Source organism: Typopeltis vanoorti, chromosome 13, assembly GCF_054136105.1.
Source record: "Typopeltis vanoorti isolate ZY-2024b chromosome 13, IOZ_Tvanoo_1.0, whole genome shotgun sequence".
NCBI classification, from domain to species: Eukaryota; Metazoa; Arthropoda; class Arachnida; order Uropygi; family Thelyphonidae; genus Typopeltis; species Typopeltis vanoorti.
This window is the reverse complement of record NC_143561.1, coordinates 104,059,794-104,084,278: the sequence shown is the minus strand read 5'-3', so window position 1 is coordinate 104,084,278 and position 24,485 is coordinate 104,059,794. Positions and strand designations below refer to the sequence as shown.

Below are 24,485 nucleotides of genomic sequence, written 5' to 3'. Positions count from 1 at the left end.
AAAGAAAGGGCTATCAATGATGGAAAAGAAGAGGAATTCCACATTAGTGCTGGGTGATTTGAGCATTTCAAAAAGAGAAATAGCCTACACAATGTTCTAATCACAGGCGAAGCTGCAGGTGCAAATAAGGAGATATCCATAGATTTTGAAGAAAACTGTGCAAGAAGGGGACGATTGTGATCAACAAATATTTAATGTCGACGAATGGAAGCAAATGCCTTCCAAGACTTTTCTAGCCAAATCAGAGAAATCTCAGCCTGGTTATAAAGTCGCAGGGTCGAATGAAATTACTGCTGGCAATATGCGAGCCGTTTGGAAGCACATTCTTCCACATTGTGCAAATGTATTTAGAGGCTTTTCAAATGAATCTAAGTTAATTAAATCTCATTCTGAGAAGTTGAGTGATTCTGACAGTGGGAAGATCCTGAATATGAAGAAAATTTAATCACTGACAAGCCCAAAGAGGTTTCACAGAAACAATTTGAAAATAATTTTCGTACAATCGATGTTTTTAAGCAGCAATGCTTAGAGACTGACCCTGAAGAGAGAACCAGTAAAATTTGCAGAAGAGGCAATAGGGCCATACCATCAGTTGTATGAAAAAAAGAAACAGAATGCCTGCCAAACTATGTTAGCTCAATTCTTTGTTAAGAAGAGCAGAATAATAAATTTATATTCTGAATGTTTTATCGTCTTTTAGCTTCATGATTTTCCTTTAACTAGGCCCTGAGACATACCCTAATTCTTTTATAAAAAAAATTCAGGGTCAAAAATGAAATCTGAGGAACGAATTATACATTTTCCCATAGGTCATTATATTTGATTAATGCGCCTGTTTTAAAGAACGCATTAGGCGCATTAATCGAGGGATTGCTGTACTATAATCAACTGATGAAAAGTTTGGACATTCCTGAGCCATAATGCTATTAATCTGATATTATAAAATATGATAAGAAAAAGTTCAAAAATTCATACCATCCAAACTGAATTTACTGGTAAGACTATTGAACTACGCACCTGGAAATTTTGTTTGCCAAACAATTTCATCTGAATACCCATTAATGGATGGCTAAACTGAAGCTTATCCTTGTTTAAATTACTGGAAGTTATACTAAATTTGACAGACATAGCTCTTACCTGGTAAGAAGGTTCAACCAATAACAATTATATATAAATCCCATGTGAGAAATGGCAGAGCATATATCACAATGGTGGCACATATATTAACAAGAAATGATATATTTTTTTGAAGAGCTGAAGGATAGCAGGAAATACTACATTGAGAAGACTGTTCACAGAATACATGCAGCTGAAATAAAAGAGGAGGAGAAACAGATCTGATTTCTTTGAAGTTGGACCATAAGCTTTGTGATTGTTGCTGTCCTGCTCAGGTTTTAACAGGTATAGCAGAAAGTGAAGGAATGATGGATGCCAGTTCAGTGAAGCAGCATCCATGAAAGTATTTATAGAAAAGACAAGGCTGAAATGAATAATCTGATACAGTGAGAAATGGGACTGCTGACCCCCATCACTGACTTCCAGAGTGTCCTTTTCTATGCATCATCAAAAATATTTCTGATAATGCACAAAAATATTTTTTATAGTTTTTATAAATAACTTTAGCTAAAGCTCTTCAGAAAAATAATCATCATGCCATCTTCAAACTACAACACCATATGCCCAACTAGTAACTTTCATCCATTCTTTGAAGGATCACTCCTGCTCATTCAAGAGTGTATGAAGTTCCATGTAAATAATATGGAACTTTTTACTCTACACAGGCACTAGCTTACTCTGGACAGGCCATGACATCTGACTTAAGACCAGAAACTTACAATCATCAATATGACAAGTCAGAATTGGCAGACCATGCTCTGGATACTCCTTCACACAAGAATAAATGGATGACAATTGTGCTGCATGGAAGTTGCTATAGGTTTCAGTCTTTTTACTCAGTATCATCTACGAATCCCCCAATAAGTATGGCTGCATTAATTTGCCAAAGATTGGGAAATAAGGCATTCAAAACTGAAACCTAACTTTCTGATTAACTTTGTTTTTATCTGACCTGTAGAGCACCTTGATAAAACATTAGTTCCTTTTCAGTTACAATATGCACTGTTTCTGCAACAGTACCCAGGCTGGTGAAGAAACCACAATAATTAACTAAGTACAGGCAGCCCTCGGTTTATGACGGTTCAATTTATGCCGATTCACAATAACACCGGATGCCTGCGCATGCTTTCTTACTGTAGTGTGGTCTGACTGAAAAACAACGCTAGCAGGCACTCCAGTATTTGAGTGTTTATCGAGCTACTACGCCGTATATGTATCAAACCTAGTTTTACTGTTGAATCTACCTAATTGTTCTATTTAATTTTTTTTTTTACATACACACGTATTTAAATTGATAAAGTACGTAATTACATGCCATGTCTGATAAAAGAGGTGCAGAAAAGTTAGCAGAACTTGGCGTTAAGAAGGTGCAGAAATCAATCACACTTGAAAAGAAGATGGCAGTGATTCGAAGAATGGAAAATGGGCAGACACATGCTAATGTCTGTAATTACAATTATGAAAAATGCAGATAGAATAAAACAGTCTGTGCAACAATCTACGGCAGTACTAATTACAAAACATGCAAGTTACAGCAGGCATAAACTTCATGAAAAAATGGAAAAATTATTATCATTATGGGTGGATGACTTGAATCAGAAAAACATTCCTCTGACGCAGGCTGTTATAACTGAGAAAGCAAAAACAATTTTTGAGGATCTTAAAAAGACAGATGGAGGCGAAGAAACATTTTTAGGAAGCAAAGGTTGGTTCATGAGATTTAAGTCTTGAAGTAAGTGCCATAGTGTCAAATTATGTGGTGAGATGGCAAGTGTAGATGTTGCTGCTTTTCCTAAAGAATTTCAAGACCATGTAGAACACGGAAGTCATCCTCCTGATCTCATTTTTAATGTTGATGAGACTGGGCTCTATTTGAAAAAAATTGCCATCACACACCTTCATTTCCTGTGAAGAACGTTCCGCTCCAAGTTTTAGAGCTGCAAAAGACAGACTTATGCTTTTGTTGGGTGCAACTTTGAAGCTTAAACCAATGTTGGTGTACCATTCACAGACACCATGTGCCTTCAAGGGTCTAAAAGCCATGCTGCCAGTTTATTGGAAATGGAACAAGAAAGCTTGGGTTACACAAGATGTTTTATAGATTGGTACACAAATTATTTTTGTCCTACCATGCTTCGCTTCTGTAAAGAAAATGATTTCCCAGCCAAGACATTGCTTCTCCTGGATAATGTCCCTGGACATCCTCAAAACCTTGTTAAAGTAAGAACACCATTGGATGTCAAGGTTTCTGTTGCAGAAACAGTGCACATCCAATGTGTGCACTGTTTCTGTTGACACAGTGCACTGAAGTGGAACACCAGTGAATGTGGAATGTGCACAATAGCAGCATGAAGATAATGTTCTAGATACAGTGCAGCAAAGCCCACATTCAAATATATGCATAATTCCATATATGATTGTCCAAGTATGGAAAATTTGTACTATGATGGCAAACCTTTTTACCCAGGTGTGTCAAACTTTTTTTTTTTTTTTAAATATTGATGTTGTTGATGTGCCACTTGCATACATGCATTATAAATGTAACTACATAATCATAGATGGTGACTTATACATATCATAATAGGCTATTTATTTAATAGGATATCGATATAAAATCTATGAATTCATATTATACAATTAATTTAATAAACTGAAATTACAAACTTACATGTTGCTGACTACTGGTAGAAAGTTCTTTCAATGAACAAACCTACCTCGCCTTAACTGAGAGCGATCTTACACGATTTATCGCAGTTTTTTCATCAAGATACCAATATTTTTCAACATCCAAGGTGTGTCACCTGAAACCCTCAAGTGTGTCAGTGCTGTCATAGGTTCGCCATCACTGGCCTACACCCATTTCACCTGACAATAGTTCAAACACCACCTCCAAAATCACAAATCCTATGTGCATTTCATAAATGGCTCCAGGCATTGAAATATTCTTTCTTGCATCGTTTACATATGATGCTCAATTCTTCTGTGATGATATAAACAACACACAGAATTCTCACATTTGCGTACAGAAAAAATCCACTAGGTGGGGAACATGCTTTCAAATGGGTTTCCAATATATGTGTGGCATATGGATTATTAAGAACAATTTTTTTGGCCCATACTTCCTAATGAAAGTGCTCACAGCAGATTATTACAAAGAAAATAGCATGCAGAATAGTCTACTACTGCATTTAGAGGATGGGTCACTTGTAACATGATGTCGAACATGGATGCAACATGATAATACACAAAGACATCTCAACAGAGGTAATAACACTCCTCAATGTGCATTTTCCTAGTAAGTGGATAAGAACAGATGAACCTATGTATTGGGGTCTGGGTTGTGCAGCAGTTGATACAGGTGATACTCATCAAAAATAAGCTTGTCCGTATGCAGTGGGAAGAGCAATGTCAATATGCATACAGGCAATGACTGGTAAATTTAAACGGTATATGTGAAGGTGATGTTACCTTCATCTGCATTCTAATCATGAAAAGTTGTAGCCAATGTAATTAACAAAACAATGAAATTACAATATGGTACCTGGACACAGTAATTTCTATGTAACATGAAAACATGTACATTATTATACAAGTTCCATTGCTCTGTTGTATGGGAACATGTAATATATATATTCAGTAATGTTCCTATAACACAATAATAGAGTCAAACTGACTCAGTGTAGATGGACGTTTTTAGCTTAAAATGACCACTGATCACCAGAACATGCTGTTCAAGTTTATCAACTCAATTGCACTTTGGAAACCCTTCAGATGAACACTTATCTTACACTTGAATTTACAAGTCAAACCATCTTCCAATAGCTTCTTCAATTCTCATGATTACAACTTACAGTTTCTTCAACTGCAGCTTTAATATAAAGACTATATTACTCCATATAATGTCCAATTTACTCACAAACACTACACAGCTCTTCTTTTGAAATTGCCATTCCAGACCTAAAAAATTTAAATAGAGATCAAATATTTCAGTGATTTCTCCATTATCTTAAAAATAGCAATATATATGTCCAAAAAGAAGTGCTGTGCATTATGGGATACTAAGAGTTGGAGTTGTTTGGCATTATGGCCAAAGTAACTAAGACTATGCAGCCAGCATATTATATATGTTAACTGTTGTGTATGTATTCTGGCTGCCTGCCTGCCTATTTTGTAAGATGAAGAACTATTACTTCTATACGAGATCGGCTAACTCCCCTTCAGCTGGATACTAAGGCAATTTAATGTGATGATGCCTTTAATATTTGGCTGAGTGGTTAGTGGATACACTCTGCAATCAACAGATCATGGGTTCAAATCCTGCTGTGGACAGAGGAATTTGTGATTGCCTTTAGGAGATGAATTCATTGCCCAGTGTGTCCATCATACTGGAGGCTTCAAAATTCCACATTAGGTCTCTAGAGTAGGGTTTCCAGACTACGTAAAAAATAAACAAAACACAGAAAATTAATTGAAAAATAGAAAAAAACAACAACCTTGCCCACTTAGCCCTCTTCTTCCCTAGTGTGAGTGGGAATAACAAAACAAAAAAAAAAAAAAAAAAAAATGTACAAGTAGCCTAGTTGTGAAGTTACTGCACATACCTTATTAAGTATAATTTAGATTTTTGGTAAGAAAGCCTACTAAGCTTAAAACTGCCAAGTGAGTGTTTCTGCACTGTTGGTAAATGTAGATTCTGAAAGATGGGAATAAGAAATTACATAATTTAGGAATGAAAACTGATATATATATATATATATATATATATATATATATATATATATCAGTTCAAATTCATTTATATATATATATAAATGAATTTGAATGCAAGCTACCTGTTCAATATCGGCATTACACTTTTCCAGAAGATATTCCTCTACTTCTAGGTGACCATTACGAGATGCCATTACAAGAGGTGTAGCACCATTTGTTTTTGCTGATACCAACATTTTGACTTCTTCTTTTGGCCTATGATCAAGGAATATCTACCAAAAAAAAAAAAAAAATTGTGATACTCTTTATTAATTTCATTTAATAACAAAAATGAAACTGCTATATTTATCTTTGTGGCCAACTCAATAAAAGCTTACACAAGTGATTTGATTTCATAGAAATAAGATATTAAAAATAAAGATGGTAATACCTAAAAGTAGATTCGTTGTCATCATCACCATTAACAAGAATAACAAAGTCATTCATTCACTGGGGAATAGCTGTAGAAAGGGAGGAGGAAGGGAGAGAGACCATCATATATTACAGTGCATCACAAACATTTGATGCATCAGCTGGTTATTTTCAGTGAAGGAGAAACTCATTAGTATTACATTTTTTAAATGTGAGGTGCACTTTGCTTACTACATTTTTTAGGAGGGGGATGGGAATAAGCACATTTAGTCCCATACATGTTAAAAGGCTACATGTCAACTAATCCTGAAATTCAAGACTAACAAGAAACTTTTTCCAAGCTACTTCAGGCAATGAAAAATTGTTGGCAGATCACATATGTGTTTTCTAATTAATGCAATCTGTAGAACAGGTTTATTTGCCAGATGAGAATGAATGAATGTCTGGAAAATGTGCTTGTTTACTTGGCTAGAATAAGGATGTAACTGCACTAGAATAACTGAAATTAAGGGAGCCATTTTAGTTTAACCTTTATGACAGCCAACTGCATATTCTTAACTAGAAAAATAATATAAATACAAGTTCCACTTGTTAGGTTAGGTCATCTGATAGAGCAAATATATCACTACTTTAACTGAAAAGATTTGGATTTTTTTTTTTTTTTTTTTTTTTACCATTATTCAACCACAAAACAACAAAGGTTATGTGGCAAGATGTTAATCTAATCATGCATGTTTTCCAAGTGATTATCTGTTTTGTGGCAAGGGAATCCTGCAAACTTGTATCAGACTGGCTGACTTAGTCAGTCTGATACAAGTTTTTAACTGTCCTTGTGTTTTACACAATATTCCCGAGCTTTTTCCAACCAAGTGCACAATCATAGTTAACTAAATCCCAGCCATCAGGAAGATTTTATGGATTGTATACTTGATTGTATACTGAAATCAACTAAGCTAGCTAGCACAGAATCAGTTTGGCATCTCTGTGGTAATATTAACATGCAGTGGTTAGGCATGTCCTGAAATTCAAAATTTCTATTTGATGAAGTGTTAAGAAAAAGCAGTGACCAGCATAACATCATCATTAATTTTCTAATATGTATCCTCCAAGGGGGGGGGTTGTTCAGGTTACTATGACAGCACTAGATGATTAAGTTTACATTGTTATTAATTGCTTATCAACAATTTTCCTTCAAATCAATCTATTACTTGTGAGCACTCCAATATTGTCATATCTAACATTTTGTGCTTCTTAGGCACTTCTGACTGAATCAATCCACCTAGACTTTGGTCTTCCTCTGGGGCTCTTTCCTGCCATCTAGGCACCAAACACTTATTCTGCTAACCTTTCTTCACCCATTCTATTTAAGGGGCCAATTCCACCTTAGATTAGCTCTGCTGACACTGAGGAGTTTTTTTTTCCCTTGAATGCTAATAATGTCAAGTTACTTTCTAATATCTTCATTTTTAATATGATTCTGCCAATGATGCCATCAGTTCACTCCCCTAATTTTTCTCAGAACTCTCATATCTGTGGTTTCTAATCTTTGATCATGTGCTTTATTTCAAACCTAACTCTCACATCAATAACTTAAAACGGTTTTGTATACTGCTAGTCTGGTGTTTTGGCTAGTTTCTCTCTTATTCCATATTGCTGATTTTCATGCCAAATTTATTAAAGCTGTCATTCAATTTAGTTAGTGAATCCTGGAGACTTGCCTAGATGTGTTTAAGAGTACAGCATCATCTGCATAAAGAAAAGAGCTAAGTTTGACATCTGCAATTCTAATATAGGCTTGATGCTACTTTCTATCATAATGCAATCCATACAGATGATGAATAAGAGTGGAGATAATGTGCATCCTTGTCTTACCCTGATTTTACACCAAGCCATCTTTCCGTATTTCCTTCAATTCTAATTGCTGACTGACAACTTAAATATAGACCATGTATTGCTCTGTATAATGTTCCATTCACTCCATATAATTGCAGCATTTGGAAAAGCTTTACTGTGGGCACCTTGTCATATGCATTTTCCAGATCTACAAAACTTAAGTACAGATGTCATATTCCTGCAGTTTCTCAACTATTTGTCGTAACGTCAAAATCTGATCTTGACAACTTTTATTTGGTTTGAACAAAGCTTGTTCGCCAAGTTTCTCTTCCACAATCTTTCTCAACCTCTTTTCAAATATGCTTGTATAAATCTTGTCTGGAACATTAGTAGAGTAATTCCTCTATAATTCTCACATTCCATTTTTTATAGATGAGTACTATGAGAGCTCTACTCCAATCATTGGAAATTCGACCTTCTGAACATGTAGTGCAGTCATTGAAAAACTTTTATACCTCCATAGTTAAGCATTTCTGGTCAAATATCATCTACTCCAGCTGCCTTTCCACATTTCGTTTTTGATGAGTTTTTCTACCTCAAGTATTGATATGTATTCCTCTTTGCATTCCTCTCAAAAATTTTCTAGTATGGTTCCGTCACTGCTTGGTTCGTTTAACAGTCTTTCAAAGTAATTACTCAGAACATCTAGAATATCCTTACCTTCAATATTTATGTCACCTTTATCATCTGATTCCTTTGACAGTACCCTTTCCTCCATTTCAAAGCTTCTTCAATAGCCTCCAGAACATTTTGCCACCTTCCTGATATTTATTTTCTGTATTATTACCAAAGTCTTCCCATGACTTTTGTTTAGTTACTTTTATGCATAGCATACCTCTTTTGCAACTTTCTCTGTATTCTTTCAGGGCATCTGCCAACGTATTTGCTAGGAACTTTTGATATGCTTTCTTCTTTTCCAGGACTGCTTCTTTAACTTCTTGTGTCCACCATGGTGGTGTTATTTTTCTACCCTTGCTGACAACTTTGCCACACACCTCTAAAGCTGAACCATTCGATGTCTTCTTCACCACTGAGACAAAGTTTGGTTCTTGTTTTCAATGTTTCATTTTTTTCTTCAATAATGTTTGTATAGTCGAGTTTACAATTTGCTCAACTTTAATTCTTTTTAAAACTATCATACATACTGTTGTGAATGTAATATTCATTTTTATCGTGCTTGGTACTAAGTAATGGTCACTTCCAATTTCAAATCCTCTGTACACTCTTGTATCCTGAATGAGCATGAAGATATCACTATCAACAATGATGTAGTCAATATGGTTTTCTTATTTCATCAATATGAAATAAGAAAATGAGGAGTATCTTGTCTTTTCTCCATGTGAACTTGTATCTTTATGCTGAAACATGGTGTTAGTAATGACTAGTCCGTGTCCTGAGCAGAAATCCAGTAAATACATACCATTATTATGAGCTTTGTCCTTTTCTCCAAATTTTCCCAAAATGTTCCTCTATGTCTGGTGAAATTCATTTCCTATTCTGCAATAAGAACCACTACTTCCATTTTCTTTATGTCAGCTGTCTGCTCTAATGACTTAAAATATTCCTCCACTTCTTCCCTGGAAGAATCTTCTGTGGGACCACAGGCATAAATAAGTTTACATTGTCCATGTCCACATTCTAAATTTTCCCACATAACTCCACTTGAAACGGCCTTCTAATCAATAAGTTAATCTTCATATTTGGTGTTAAATGCTATCACTTCTCCTTCCTTTACTTGATCATTATTGCCCCAAAATAATTTTCTAGACTCACCTGTTTTTGTCTTCTTTGTCTCAGTAATGCCAGTTATGTTCACGTGGTACCTTTCCAATTCTTCTGTAAGTTTGATTTCCTTTCCATTAATACTCCTCATATTGATGGTTCCTATCTTCAGTTCTGATGTTGGGTTTATTCTTCTTCTTCAATCATTTCTCAAATCTGCAGAAAATGATCGACAACAGAGAGGTTGTTCTGGAAACGTTTGCTAAATCCCTTAAAGTGCTTCAGGAAGAATTTGACAAGAGGTTTCAGCAGTTCAACACTATTGAGCCAATGGTATCATTTTTTTAAAAACCCTTTTACAGACGTAAGTGTGATCGAAATTGCTGAACTAATTACAAACCTTAACAATGCAACAACAAAAGAAGTAGAACTGGAAATTTTTGATCTCAGGAATGATATCACATTAAAGTCATATAAAGGTGATGAAACTTTTGGAAGTTGGTGGATAGAGAAAGATTTCCTGTTTTGAAAAGTTGAGCATACAAGATAACGTCTTATTTTGGATTAACATACTTATGCGAGTCATTTTTTTCCACCATGAACACCATAAAAACTAAATACAGATCACAACTAAAGGATGAACATCTCAATGATTGTTTGCAAGCTGCAACATCATCTTATATTCCCAACTACGAAGGACTTGTCAATGATATGCAACTCCAAGGATCCAATTAAAATCCATTTTTCTTCTTCTTCTCTTCCGTCTAAGACGGGTTGAGTCTTCTCTTGAGCAGAATCTTCCAGTCTTCTCTATTCCTTGCTGTTCGAAAAAGATCCTTATATGTTCTGCATCCCGAGATGTTCTTTATTAATTTCAGCCAGGTAATTCTTGGTCTTCCAGTCTTCTTTTTTCAGTTGGAAAAGTATTGATTAGGATGTTAGGAAGTCTGTCTGCCTCCATGCGTACAGTGTGTCCAAACCATCTCAGCTGTTGTTTTCTAATTTTTTCTATTATTGTCTTTTTATACAATAGTTCTTGTCTGACTGTGATGTTTGTTTTCTTTTCTATCCAACTTGTTCTATTTATTTTTCTTAAGCATTTCATTTCAAATGCCAGCAGTTTTTTTCTCCTCTCTTTTTTTAACTGTCCACGCTTCTGCTCCATAGATGACTGTTGGTATAATTATTGCTTCATATAATTTGATTTTGGCTTGTTTAGATATCTTGTTTGTTTTCCAGATTTTCTGTAATTTTCCCATGGTGGTCCATCCTAACGCTATTCTGTGTTTTGATTGTTTTGAGTTCATCTATTGTTTCTGTTAGTTTTGATCCAAGGTATATGAAGTTGTCTACTTGTTCTATTTGTTCTCCGTTTAGGGTGGCTGAGATGGTAGTTCTGTTCCTCCCTATTTTCATCACTTTTGTCTTTTGTATATTTATTGTCATGTCATATGTTTTACAGGTCAGGTTTCGTTTAGCTTGCTGATCAACTTTTGTAGTTCATTTGGGGTTCTTGCAAGAAGGACGAGATCATCTGCATATTTGATATTATTTATGTTAAAACCGTTGACATTGATTCCAGGCTCATTGTCTATTGCTTTCTTTACAACTTCTTCTAGATATATGTTGAATAGGCATGAGGATAATGGGCATCCTTGCATTACTCCTTTTTGGATCTCTATGGGTTCTGTTGTGAGTGTGTCCTTTTTAATTATTGCATTTGTCTTAGAGTAATATTTTATCAGAAACTGTATTATATATTTGTCTATTGCTTTTTCTAGTAGAATTTTAAGAAGGATTTCTCTGTTGATGTTATCGAAAGCTTGTTTAAAGTCCACAAAACAACAATATAATACTTTATGGTCTTCCCATCTGAGCTGTGCTAGTTGGTGTAATGTGAAAATTTGGTCTATTGTTGAATAGTTTCCTCAGAAACCAGCTTGTTCAATGCCCATCATTTCTTCGTAGGTGTTTTTTAATCTATTTTGCATAATTCTTATGAATATTTTATAGGTGTGAGGGAGTAAATTGATTGGTCTGTAATTTCTGCAATCTCTTTTGTCTCCTTTCTTGTATATTGGGATGATCTTTCCAGTTTCCAGTCATCTGGGATCTCTCCTGTTTGTAGTATTTTATTGAATAGGGTTGTTAAATATTCTATTGATATGCTGCCTCCATATGACCACAGTTCAGTAGGGATAGTATCAATGCCTGGTGCTTTGTTTTTCATCTGTTTTATTGCGTATCTAACTTCTTCTTGTAAAATTTTTGGGTGATCATTATTTTCTTCTATTGTTGGCATTGTAGTTTTGTTTCCTTGGTGGAAGATAGTCTTAAAATGGTTTGACCAGATTTTTCTTATATATTCAATATTCCCGGTTTCAGTCATCTTGTTGTTTATCATTGTTACTGCTTTTGCTGAGAATTCCTTTGTAATTTCTCTTACAGTATCATGGAAGACTTTTAGGTTGTTTTGTTGGCATCTTCTTGGCATTTCTTAGCTTTTTCTTCTAACCATTTTTCTTTGGCTTTTTTTGCATAGGTTATCAACTTTATTTTTTAGTGCTCTGTATTTTTCTCTATTCTCTTCATTGTTTTGTTGGTTTACAAGTATCTTGGCCTCTCTTTTCTCTTCTATGGTAGCTACGATTTCTTGGGTTATCCACTGTTTATTTTGGGTTTGGAACCTAGAGTGTCTTTTGTAATTGATAACACTGTTTCTTTTCCTTCTTCCCAGTATTTTCCGCTGTTCTGTAAGATGGAGGGTTTTAATTTCAACCACATCTGTTCTAAAAATCGACTTCTGCTTGAGCTATCTTGTAGTTTTGATAGGTTGATGTTTTCTTCTTTTCTGATATTATTTTTCCTGTTGAATTTTATCTTCACTTTGGCAGTTAATATTTCATGGTCACTGTCAAAATCAAGACTTCTTAATGTTTGTACATTATTTACTGATCTTTTCATTGTTTGTTTATGATGATATAGTCTATGCAGTTCTTTATATTACCATCTGGGGATGTCCATGTATATTTATTATTAGGGAGTTGATAGAACAATGTGTTTGTAATCATTAGATCGTTTGCTTTACAGAAGTGGAGTGATTGTTCTCCTCTGTCGTTAAGCTCTCCGTATCCAAATTTCCCCATTGCATCTTTTTTTGTCTGCTGTGAACTGTCCTATTTTAGCATTAAAATCTCCCATCACTATCATGAGTTCTCTATTTTTGGGATTATCTATTTCCTGTTGTAGTTCTTCATAGAAATTTTCTAGTTCTTCCTCTGAATGGTTACTGTCTGGTGCATATATTTGGATTATTTTAATTGTTTGACCTTTTTTCTTTTGCTTGAAGTTTGGCTGTTATTATTCTAGGAGACACTAGGTTTATTTCAATTACTGAGTGTGTAAGTTTCTTTTCAATTAGTAATGCAACTCCTTCTCTGTGTATGTTATCTTTTCTTCCTGAGCAGTACAGTCTTCCTTCTGATAAATCCATCTCCGCACCAATGTGTCTCTGATAAACCTAAAATACTCCATTTCAGTCTTTTTAAATTTTCCTGGACTAACTGTAATTTTCCAGGTCGGTATAGTGATCTTACGTTGAGGGTGGCTACATGTTTCACATCCTTGGCTGACCACATTGCTGATTTCTCACCTACTCAATGTGGTCTTTGAGTAGGCGCGTCGGTTGTCCCGTACGCAGTAGCACTATCTCGGTTTGTAGACTTTCTCCTGCTCATGAAAGTTACTGGCATAATAATGTAGCCAGTTTGCCATGCCTCTGCTACATCCTTAGGTCCACGGCTCTTTATTCTTTATTCAGAGCAACCCATTTGGGTTTCTCCCATCCGCTACCCCCGGGGACGCGCCTGGTAGGAGTGTGGTCCCCCCCATTTTTCTTCACAGTTTATTTAATTTGTTTAAAACATTTTTGTTCCTTTCCAATAAAACAAAATTATAATGATCCTTTTGTTGTTTATTTATCCACAACATAAATTTATCTTGATTGTTTGAATGCTTTAAAATGGCAGGGTAGGTGCCCCCAGTACTGTTTCCTCATCTTAAAAGTGCTCAGCTCAAAAAGGTTGGTAATCACTGCTATAAGGGGTAGCATGGCCAAAGATTAATTGATTTCTCTATCTACAATAATCTTCGAATAATGAATACGATGTTCATACACAAAGACATTCATAAATTCACATGGTCAGCAAGCAACCAATAACCTAGGTTCAAAGTCAGCTCCTATCTGAATCCAATAAGAAAAAACTATATCAGCAAAATATACATGAAAAATTACAGCAACTACCCTCACATGAATCTATTAATGAAGAGTGGAATCATTCAGCACAAGAAATCTTGGGAATGAAAAAAACAATGGAAAAGAAAAAGAGGTCTTTGTATTTTGTTTGTGCTTACTATTTTCATTGGCATTTTTTTTTTTTTATCAATGAATTTCATGATTTCTGGGTCAAAGTTACGAAGACCTCTTTTTCTTCGTAACTTTGACCCAGGATGAGGATGAAAATGAATATAAACACAAAAGGGCAATAGCAAAAAAGATAAACACGTAAAAGAGTTCAATGGAACAATTTCATTACAATTCAGAAAACAATATTGTTACACCTCAAACACAAACGAATAAATTTATAAGAAAATAATAATAACCTTAGAGAATTGATCAAGATCAATACTATACCTCTGGAGGACTGGCTTAAATACTATAAAGAATTATGGACAAATGATGACAATCCATTCTCAGACCATTAACTGCAAATAATTCAACAGACTCCTTTACCCTTGAAGATTTAGAGTCAACACTTAGTCAATGCAAGAACCATAGAAGCCCAGGAGAAGATGGTATTGATATGAAACTTTTCAAATGCTCTGGAGACAACTTCAGATACAAACTACTAGACTTCATAAATAAGATCCTAAATGGCCAATTATCACCAGAAAATTGGCAAAATGCTATAATCATCCCATCTTCAAAAAAGGCAATATTTAAGAATGTCAAAACTATGGAGGCATTAGCCTTTTAAGTACCAGATATAAAATATATTCAAGTCTCTTAAAGACTAAATTAACCAAATATTATGAAAATATTTTTGGAAAACAAAATTGTTTCCATAAAGGTAGATGTTGCAGAGTGTCCGTTTTCAAGCTCCTGATAGAAAAAACAAGAGAATTCAATTTAGAGACCCATATATTATTCATTGATTATAAAAAGTCTTTTGATAAAGTCAATCGCAATAAGCTACTGGAAATTTTAAGAGAAGACAACATTCATAACCAGTTAATTAAAGCAATCTTCAATACACACACACACATATATATATAAATAATAATCAAATTAAAATAAAGATAGCCAAGCAAAAATCTGAATCACAGAACATAAATGCAGGTGTCCGATAAGGATGTAGATTAAAAGAAGTAGTAAAAACAATATGGAAATCTCCACTTTTGCCTCTTTACAAGGCTTTGATAAGAACTCACTTGGACTATTGTGAGCAGATCTGGTCTCCTGGTTTCTGTTGTGATTCTGATATATTGGAGAGAGTACAAAATAGAGTGTTAAAAATTATATCAGGATTGTGGAATACTGAGTATGAAGACAGATTGAGAATTTGTAGACATTAGCAGACAGGAGAAAGAGGGGAGATATGATTGAGACTTAAAACAAACTTCTGAAAGGGTCATACAGGATTTCACAATTGATGAAATTTTTCAATTTATGTAGGGTGGGGAAAGGACGAGAGGGCATCCTTGGAAGCTGAGAATGAAGGCTGCTAAGAAGGGGTGAGGACTAGATTTTTCTCTCAGAGGGTGGTGCATGATTGGAATAGATTGCCATTGGATATTGTGAGTACAGGCAACATGGATGGATTCAAGAATAAGTATGATAGCTGGTGTGTGTATGTGTAGTATGTGACCTCCCTCGATGAGTCTCTGACTGCCTGGAGGTCTCTCTTAATAATAATAATAATAATAAATTGATCTTTATGGAGAGAGAGATGGAAACAACATACAGAAAGAATGAGAAAAGGAAGACTTCCCAAGACTTCCAGAGATATCGACCTCAAGGGAGAAGGAATAGAAAGGGTGGGAAGATACTATAATAGGCCACTAGGCCTATTACTGGAAAGGAAGAAACAGACCACCACCACCAACTTAGATCAGCTCTCAAATTCTTGAATGCTAACAACATTTAATTTATCATTAGTATCATCTATGAAACAATCCTTTTTTTTTTTTTTTTTCAGAACAATCATAACTGTCATCTATTCCAATCAATTTCCCCCCACTTCCCCAACTATTTCAACAGGATAAAACTAGTGTTTGAACACTGTCAATTATACTGCTAATTTAGTGGTGGCTAATTTTACTCATCTTATTATCTCTTTGCATATTTAATTTACTTCTTAATTAAGAACCGTGCCTAAATAGCTAAAATATTTTATTTGTACTACCTCTATAGTTTCTCTGGTGAGAATGCGGCTGTTCATTTTCCGTGTTCCTGTTTTTATAGATTGTCTTTTTACTGCTGACATTAATAGCATATTTGTTATAAGTTATTCAATATATTTTTGGATCTTGAAGACTTATACAGGATAAATCATCAGCACAAAGTAAAGAGCTAAGTTTAATATCTCCAAATGATATCAAGTTTAATGTCTATTTCCTTCATAATGGGATCTATATATATTGTAAAATAAAGCGGAGATAGAACTGCTCCAGTCTTACACCCAATGTGACATCAGACCATTTTTTTTGTTCTAACTCCTTAAGTGCTGCTTTACAAATTAAGTATAGCTTGCATACTACTTTGTATATAATTATGTTTACACCACTTACATGCTTATGCAGCTAGGTGCCATTGTAGCACAGCTGAAAGAACAATGATACATTGCATCCCTTGATTGGAAAGGTTCTGAGTTTGATTCTCATCACGACGAAAGGAAACTTTATATGGGCACCTTTCAATAGATGAATTAGCTGCTCGTACAAAGGTAGAAGGACTTTTTACCCCAGGAACGTATGTAACTTTGCCTGTATTTTATATGTAAGAAAACTGAAAGATAAAAACTACTGTTGGTGGAGGGCAGTAGATGGTGTTGCATGTGGTTGGTGGCTTAAGTATAATTAATGAGATGGTAAGTTGTGTGCAGCAGAGCAGAATGGAATATCCTGACTCAATGAGTCCTTGGTAGTATGACATAGGTAATAATAACATTACCATAATTTTTTGACCATCTAAAAGAAAGAAAATCTGATGCTGACAACTGCTATTTGGCCTGAACATGGCTTGTTCCCAATTTTTCTTAACCACTTCAGTCAGGAGTTGATTTCTTTGATTCCAGTGTTGATGGATTATGTCAAGGATGTTCCATTTACACCACTTATCTGTAGTTCTGAACAGCTTTATGCCTTTTCTATTCAAAAATCATAAACAGATCCTTGATATAGGTGCCTCTATAGCACAGATGAAAGAACAATGCATCCCTTGATTGGAAAGATTCTGGGTGATTAAGGTTTCTCTGATGGAGATTATCTGCCGTCTATGTTGAATCAGGGTGGCACATACATTGTGAATGTTGAACGAGTTGAGTGCCAACATAGTTATACCTGTTTGCGAAATGTGTGGCGATGTTCATGAAGAATATGGCTTCTCACCTTTTGCATGAATTCTGTAAACAGGCAGTCAGCTGCCTCTCTTGAATGTACTGTGCAATCTGTTCTTGTGTACTGAAGGTAAAAGTTGTAGATCACTGCTTTCGCAGATATGAACAGATGCTTTCTTGGCTGTTCATGTATAAGGTGAAGGTATTCTTCAAAATGCAGATGGTCACAGGTTAGAGCTGCAGTTCCCTGAAACAAATGGATCAATTGGCTGCTAACAGGGCATTCTAGATAGAAATGCCAGACTGTTCTGGTTGTTCAGTCACAGAAGAGACAGCTTTCTAGCAAATCTGGATTAAATTTGTATAGTTTAATAAGGGTGGGAAGTGCATTGTGCCACATTTGCCACTGTATATTTGCATCTATTTCATGGCTCTACTCTGGTAGGGTAGTCCAACTGGATGGATGCCTGCTGAGATGATAAAGGGTTCTCTGATGTGTCTGTTGAATCAGGGTTGCATGTACTTTGTGAATGTTGAACGAGTTGAGTGTCACCATAGTTGTACCGGTTTGCAAGATGAATGTAGGTGTCTTCTGCAGTTGGCCATCTGAAGTGTAGATTTTATGGTGTTCACCTGCTTCGGTAGATTCTTATATTCCAGTGTTTCTAAGGATTGGGGGAAGCACCATATCAGGTTTGTGGATAAAATGTCTCCTATGATCTTCACATAGAAAATATGTGAGGGGGCATAGGTTACAGTGTATTGAAGCTTTGCCATCTTTTAAGAGGGTCTTTGAAAAGGAGGTCACCTGTATTGGCACGTGAGCTGCTGTCATTTTTAGAACAGTATAAAGGGAGAGACCTCTGGTTGAGGAAGAGAAAATGTACTCTGCTGTCTGTTTGTGTGGCTTTTTGTGTCATTGAATACCAAAGGTAAACATCGTACAATAGGCTGTTATCTTGTGGTCAACTAACAAAAAGCCCTGCTCTCCCTTCTGAAGAAGTAGACAGAGTAGGCTAAGTATGGTTTTGTTCCATATGAATTGATATATTTCTATTTGTTTGATGAATTTTTCTGGAAGGGGGGATAAAATTTTCAGTGTATGCTAGAGCACACTGGAAGCTATCTGGTCTCTCTCTCTCTTTAGTGATAAGCACACGAATGTTTGCTGCGCACTAACAGAACCAGGCCTGCACAATTCTGTAGGCAGCACAGGGGTGTGTGGAAGTTGTAACAGTATTTATGGCAAGACTGTGTAGAAAAGTTGATAACATGAGCAAGGGACAATAGACAACTAGTTTAATGTTGAAAAGCATAGTCATACATTTGGGGATGAAAAGATTACAAACTTTGTAATCAGACCTATACTTCAAGAAATTGATAAAACTAAGGATTCAGAGGTGTTGGTGGATAGGAGTTAAAATTGAGAACATAATACAGTGAGTAAGCATTGAGATTCTCATATGGCTACTCTGTGATTGAAGAAACCCATTTTGCAACCCATATGCATAGGTTTGATCACTTAGGTTTCTTGGAGAAGGAAGTGGTGGAAAGGATCTATCAATGTACAATACTATCAATGCAATTGCACTGCTAACCACACCATTATTTAACGCATGCAGAATCTTGATAGTAGCTAGGTTCAATAATTAAAATGTTGAAAGGAACAAAACTGTTTTTCTGTAAATATTTGTTAGCAAGATGAGTCATGTTTCATCATTATAATAAAAGAGTGCTTTCTCTAACAAAAATCATGGGGAATTAAAAACAGGCATTCAAATTTTTTTTTGTTACATCACAGTACCTTTTATTTTTAATTATTATTAAAATACAAGGTTTATAAACTCAGACAGGACAGAGTTTCAAATATCCATATCTTAAGCAGGATCTGGTAAGCAAGTGGCAGTTTATACTAACTAAGCTATTGAAGTAGGCCAAACTGCCACAATTTAGAAGTCAGAAACTTGAATGAAATATGTAAACTGTTATATGGGCTGAGGACATGATTTGTTGGACCTCAAATTATAAATTGTATTCACTTCAGCACCGCAGCACTATTTTGGGATGTTTTCTTTGAATGAGATTGTAAGAAGCAGCAAAAAATGTATACACAAAGTTAATATGTGAAGTACTGTGTGTATATTCACTGGCTAGTTCATTTTCCAGAGGGGGGGGGGGGAATGCCACATCAGTTCATAACCACTTAACTCACTTCAGGGTGAAGAGCCTTTAGTTTGTTCTCAGCACACTAGAGAAGATTCAAACACCAGTATTCCAAGCCATAAGTATGACATTTATGTTGTCCCAGTTATGACTGCACTTTCAAGGCATTCAAAACTCTGATATACATGCAGAATCATGACTGTCACACTGTTTTTCAGCTATGAAGTTTGGTAAAGTGAGCTAGCTATAATCTGCATTCACAACACACACACACAAGCTTCATCTTATAAAATTTAAATGGTGTAGTGGGGGCGAATGCTCCATGCTTGCTGCGCAAGCTCATTAATTGCAAAAGAAGTAATATTCATTTGTTAATAAATGCATACATTTATAAGCATTCTATTTAGGCTTTTATTTTTACAGACAGAAGACGTCTTAAGCTTGTGCAGCAATAATTGAGCTTTGCGTTGTGTATCGAAGGCCGATGCTTGCTAGTCTAGTCAAAGCTACCTTGGCTTGCTCGGTTGTAGGAGCTTCCAGGTCCTCACAGCAGCACTGTGATTTCATGCGTGTGCATAGCCATTTCACGTCATCTCACTCTGTTGATTAAACACAGGCCATAATCATTCAAAGTAGCTCTAGCCAGTGAGCTTCAGCCAGCCTTTACAAGTGTGTGTGTTGCTTGGAAAAATTAAGTTACAACCAACTTTTTATGACGATGTTATCGACCACTTCATAAAGAAGAACTGTACGGTAGAATTTGTATTCAAGTAGCTAAATTGAACATTTTACAAATGATATTCTATATCATTTTACAAATGATATAGAATATCATTTGTAAAATAAATGTTGTATTTGTATGATTAAATGTGCATAAATTTCTAAATATATAGTTTTAAATGGTCAGTAATTCATTATTCCGCTAATCAGACTTCAATTACACCTCTCACTCCCTGAATGATAACAAGAGCAAGCGTGAATTTCAAGACCAGCATTCACCCCTGTGGTGTAGTAATTTCAAAAATTTAACATAAACTAGAGGACTTAATGAATAAAAATCAAATAAGGATGTAGGTAAAACAAGCAGTTATTTTTTACTAAGGTTCCTAAGTAAAATAATATTGCAGATCACCAACCAATACAGAATACTGTTTACTAAATGAATTAATGGGCATTTCCTGGGCTGCATAAGATTTCTTTTTGATGAGTATTTTGTAGTTACCAAGTTGGTGAGGGGTCTGAGGAATGCTCCATACGCAGATAGATTGAGAATTTGTGGGTTGCAGCAGTTGGATAGGCAGAGATGATGGAATATGATCATCATCATCATCATCATGTATGTCAAGGATTGAGACCTAGAGTGGCCTGTTCTGGCTTTAATAGTTATCATTGAATCTCTTAAGAGGTATCCTGGTGTTCTTTTTCCTAATAGTTTGTAATTTAAGGCTTGTTTTGATAATCTTTCTGTTTTCATCCTTTCAATGTGTTCCACCCATTTATGTTTATTTTTTTAATTTTTTCATTATTGATTCCTAGTCTAATTCTTTCTTCTGTGATCAAACAGTATACTTTGCAGTTTTTCTCATAAACTATAAAATCCTTTTAGTAACTTAAGTGAAACATGATAGAAATATTTAAGTTACTAATGATTTTATAGGATTGTTGCACAGGAAATGTTGCAGTCGTTAGTAGTGGTCGAAGAACAGGAGATCATCCCTGTGAATTAAATAAGTGTGTGGTTAACAAGGGTGTGAGGGCTAGATTTTTTGGTTGGAAAATGGCAAATGAGTGGAATGCATTGCCTGACTCAGTTGTTAGTGCTTCATCTGTCAGTGAATTCAAAGAGGTATGATATATATATATATATACATATATATATATCAGATGCCCGTGTAATAATATATACCCTACATATTTATGTGTTCTCAGTAACCAAAAGCAATAATTGCATGCAATTAACTGGAAACAAAATCGAATGAGTGCGAGCTTCGGATTTACTGCATCAGCTTCGAAATTGATATTTTCAAATTATTTCTCAAACGGGAATGACACGTAGTGCTCTCAAACGTATAAATATGAGAAACCTATTATGCACTCATTTCTTGTTTCACTTTCACACAACGAAATATAAAGATAATATATATATTCCAATAATTAATTTCTACAAGGCAAGTTTTAACTTAAAACAAAAACAAACCTAAAAGTATCAAATATTTACGGAAACCATTTCATAATATATGTCAAGGATAAACAATTGTCAATGAAGGATAACTCATAACGTTAGACGTTGCTGCCTTAGCAGCCAAGGTCTAAGTGGAGAGGCAAAAAAAAAAAGGGCATACGTGTTTCTATTATGTCTTTGTATATATAACAACACGGTATAATGGATTTTAATTTTAACTTGCCTTTAAACGGCGAAGCTTGCCGTCTCTTGCTGCATTAAACACAACGTTCTTAAACTCCATTGTCAAAAGAAATACATAAATCAGGCCATTATTTTAGATACAATTAGGCTTAACTCCCTCCAACTAAACATTCCAGCAACAACTCAGCTGTATGTGAATCGACGTCATGCAACATAGAGGGCGCAAAATTCAATTACAGTTTCACTATTACCAGTGAAATGCATAATTTGTTTGCAGTGCTTAGCGATGACAACCAAACAGGTTTAGATAACGTAATGCATAATGAATAATAATAACATTTATTTAAATTTTATTGGGATTTAAATATCAAAAACTACCACGTAGCATCTTTTAATTACAAGACACTCGATTTCTTCATTATACTTAGCAAAGAAAAGCGAAAATAGAAGTGATATATAGTAAAAGCACTTGCCCTACGCCAAGCGGATGAGATGATGAAACAAATAACAAATTCCAGAAAGTGAGCTGTCGGAACAACAAAAAAAAAAAAAAAAGTATATTTTGAGGGGAAAAAATCATAAAAAAAGCCACACTCATAAATTTAGTGTCCTGACAGTAATGACAGACTGCATACTTCGAGTGAAGAAGATTAAACGATTTAGAGTGACATGCATGACGAGAGAAAATAAGTAGGAAATGCAGATGAAAAAGAGATTATTTTAGACATATAAGGAGAGTAACAGATGGAAATTAATTATATGATGAATATAAGGCTCAGCCTAGGGAATTGTAGTATAGTGAGGATAAAATATATATAAAATATTAATCTTTCACTGCAGTCCAACAGTATCCCAAGGAGATATTCACTAGGTAACGATTAGATGACATAGTCAGTGGCGCACCAGAGGGGGGGGACAAGGGGAGTACCCCTCCCCCTAAAGAAAAAAGAAAAAAAAAACACTAAAAATTTTCCAAAAATCTTTTCCTAATTAAAATTCATTTTTTTAAATTTATGTTGGTCGTATCTTCTATTTCTATACTTCTTATGAATTAGTGAACGTTGAAAATGCTCACTCATAGGTCATATGCGATGCGTAGTGTGTATTCTCAAATCGTCTACTCAACTCGCCCCCCCCCAAGATTAAATGCTGAGTACGCTACTGTGGACATAGTTAAGACAGTTAATGATTTTATTATATTTTATTATAATGGACCACTTTATTATAGTGGTTCATTCTTTTACAATGTGCTTTATTCCTAGAGGAATAAGGAGGGTTAGAATTGAATGAAGGGAGTGCATTTCGAATTCTGTGTACATTAACTGTCATTTAGGCAAGGGTACTAGATGGAATTTTGCCACTTATTTTAAGGGCATGTGCTGTATTCTGTGTACATTAACTGTCATTTAGGCAAGGGTACTAGATGGAATTTTGCCACTTATTTTAAGGGCATGTGCTGTTGAACTGACTGTGCCATTAAGTTGGCTGTTAAATGAAGTCTTGCAGTGGGACAGTTTCATGAAGAGTGGAAGGAGGATAATATAGTGCCATTGTATTACTATTATTTTTTTTTTATTATTTCGTGACACCTTCAAGGAATCCCAAGATTCAGTAAGGGAGGGCACCTACTCAACGACTTTCCGACTCCACCAATTAATCCACCAACTAACTGAACCACCACAACCATCATCTACACCAAACCCATCTACTGGCCACATTCACCACTAGGTTTATTTTTTGTATATTGCTTGTGCTCTGAAGGCAGATATGTCTGTATTCGGGATGAAAAACCCAGGTTTCCGAGAGAAAATAACACTCCTACCTCCATATCAGATCGGCTAACTCACCTTCAATTGAAAAATTCCCATGTAAATGTTCCTCTTGTTACAAAGAGAATCGAACTTAGGCTTTATCCAATCAAGGGCGCGATGTTCCGTCATTATTCCAATTGTGCTACGGAGACGCTGGTAATGGTGTTGGTAAAATGAAAGCATTTAGCTATAGGCCAGTTTATATTTCTTCTGCAGTTGCTAAGATTTTGGAGAAATTGATATACAATTTCGTATACAGTTATGGCCAGATGCCAGATGAGTGAAATATTATTATTTATTCAGGTTAGCATATTTTTTGTTAAGGAGAACTCTTTTTTCGTCACCTGATTAACAAAAGAGTAACAGGAACAGTGGATGAGGATAAGGCATTCACAGTCATTTTTTATATTTTGCGAAGGCACTTGACTGGGTGCAACATGACAAATTGATTTTTAAGTTGCAATATAAGGAATAGGTAGAAGATTAGTGGATTTAATTGGATTGGATTGGTGACAGGCCTTCTTACAGATATCAGGTTGTTGTTTACAACTGAAGTTTCTTAGGGTTGAGCACTGGAACCTTCCTGTTCCATTTTATGCCAATGATATTGTCATGTGACTACATAGAGATATTCAGTTGTTTGCAGATAATGAAGCTTTGAGAGTTATTAGTAATGAG

General features: G+C 35.2%; 1 protein-coding gene across 2 annotated transcripts in view; it reads right to left on the bottom strand.

Moving 5' to 3' along the window:
• Positions 1-22,194, bottom strand: part of LOC150100428 (protein fem-1 homolog C) — a 50,678-nt gene extending 28,484 nt beyond the window's left edge. For both annotated transcript variants that reach the window (XR_016549253.1, XM_090402837.1), the window contains exons 1-2: positions 22,037-22,194; positions 5,949-6,098 (exon numbers count right to left, since the gene is read on the bottom strand). Coding sequence is in view for 1 of the 2 variants with exons in the window: in XM_090402837.1 (XP_090258963.1) it covers positions 5,949-6,098; positions 22,037-22,096 (210 nt within the window). In the remaining variant the exon portion in view is untranslated. The remainder of the gene's footprint in view (positions 1-5,948; positions 6,099-22,036) is intronic.
• Between the last annotated feature and the right edge of the window lie 2,291 nt (positions 22,195-24,485).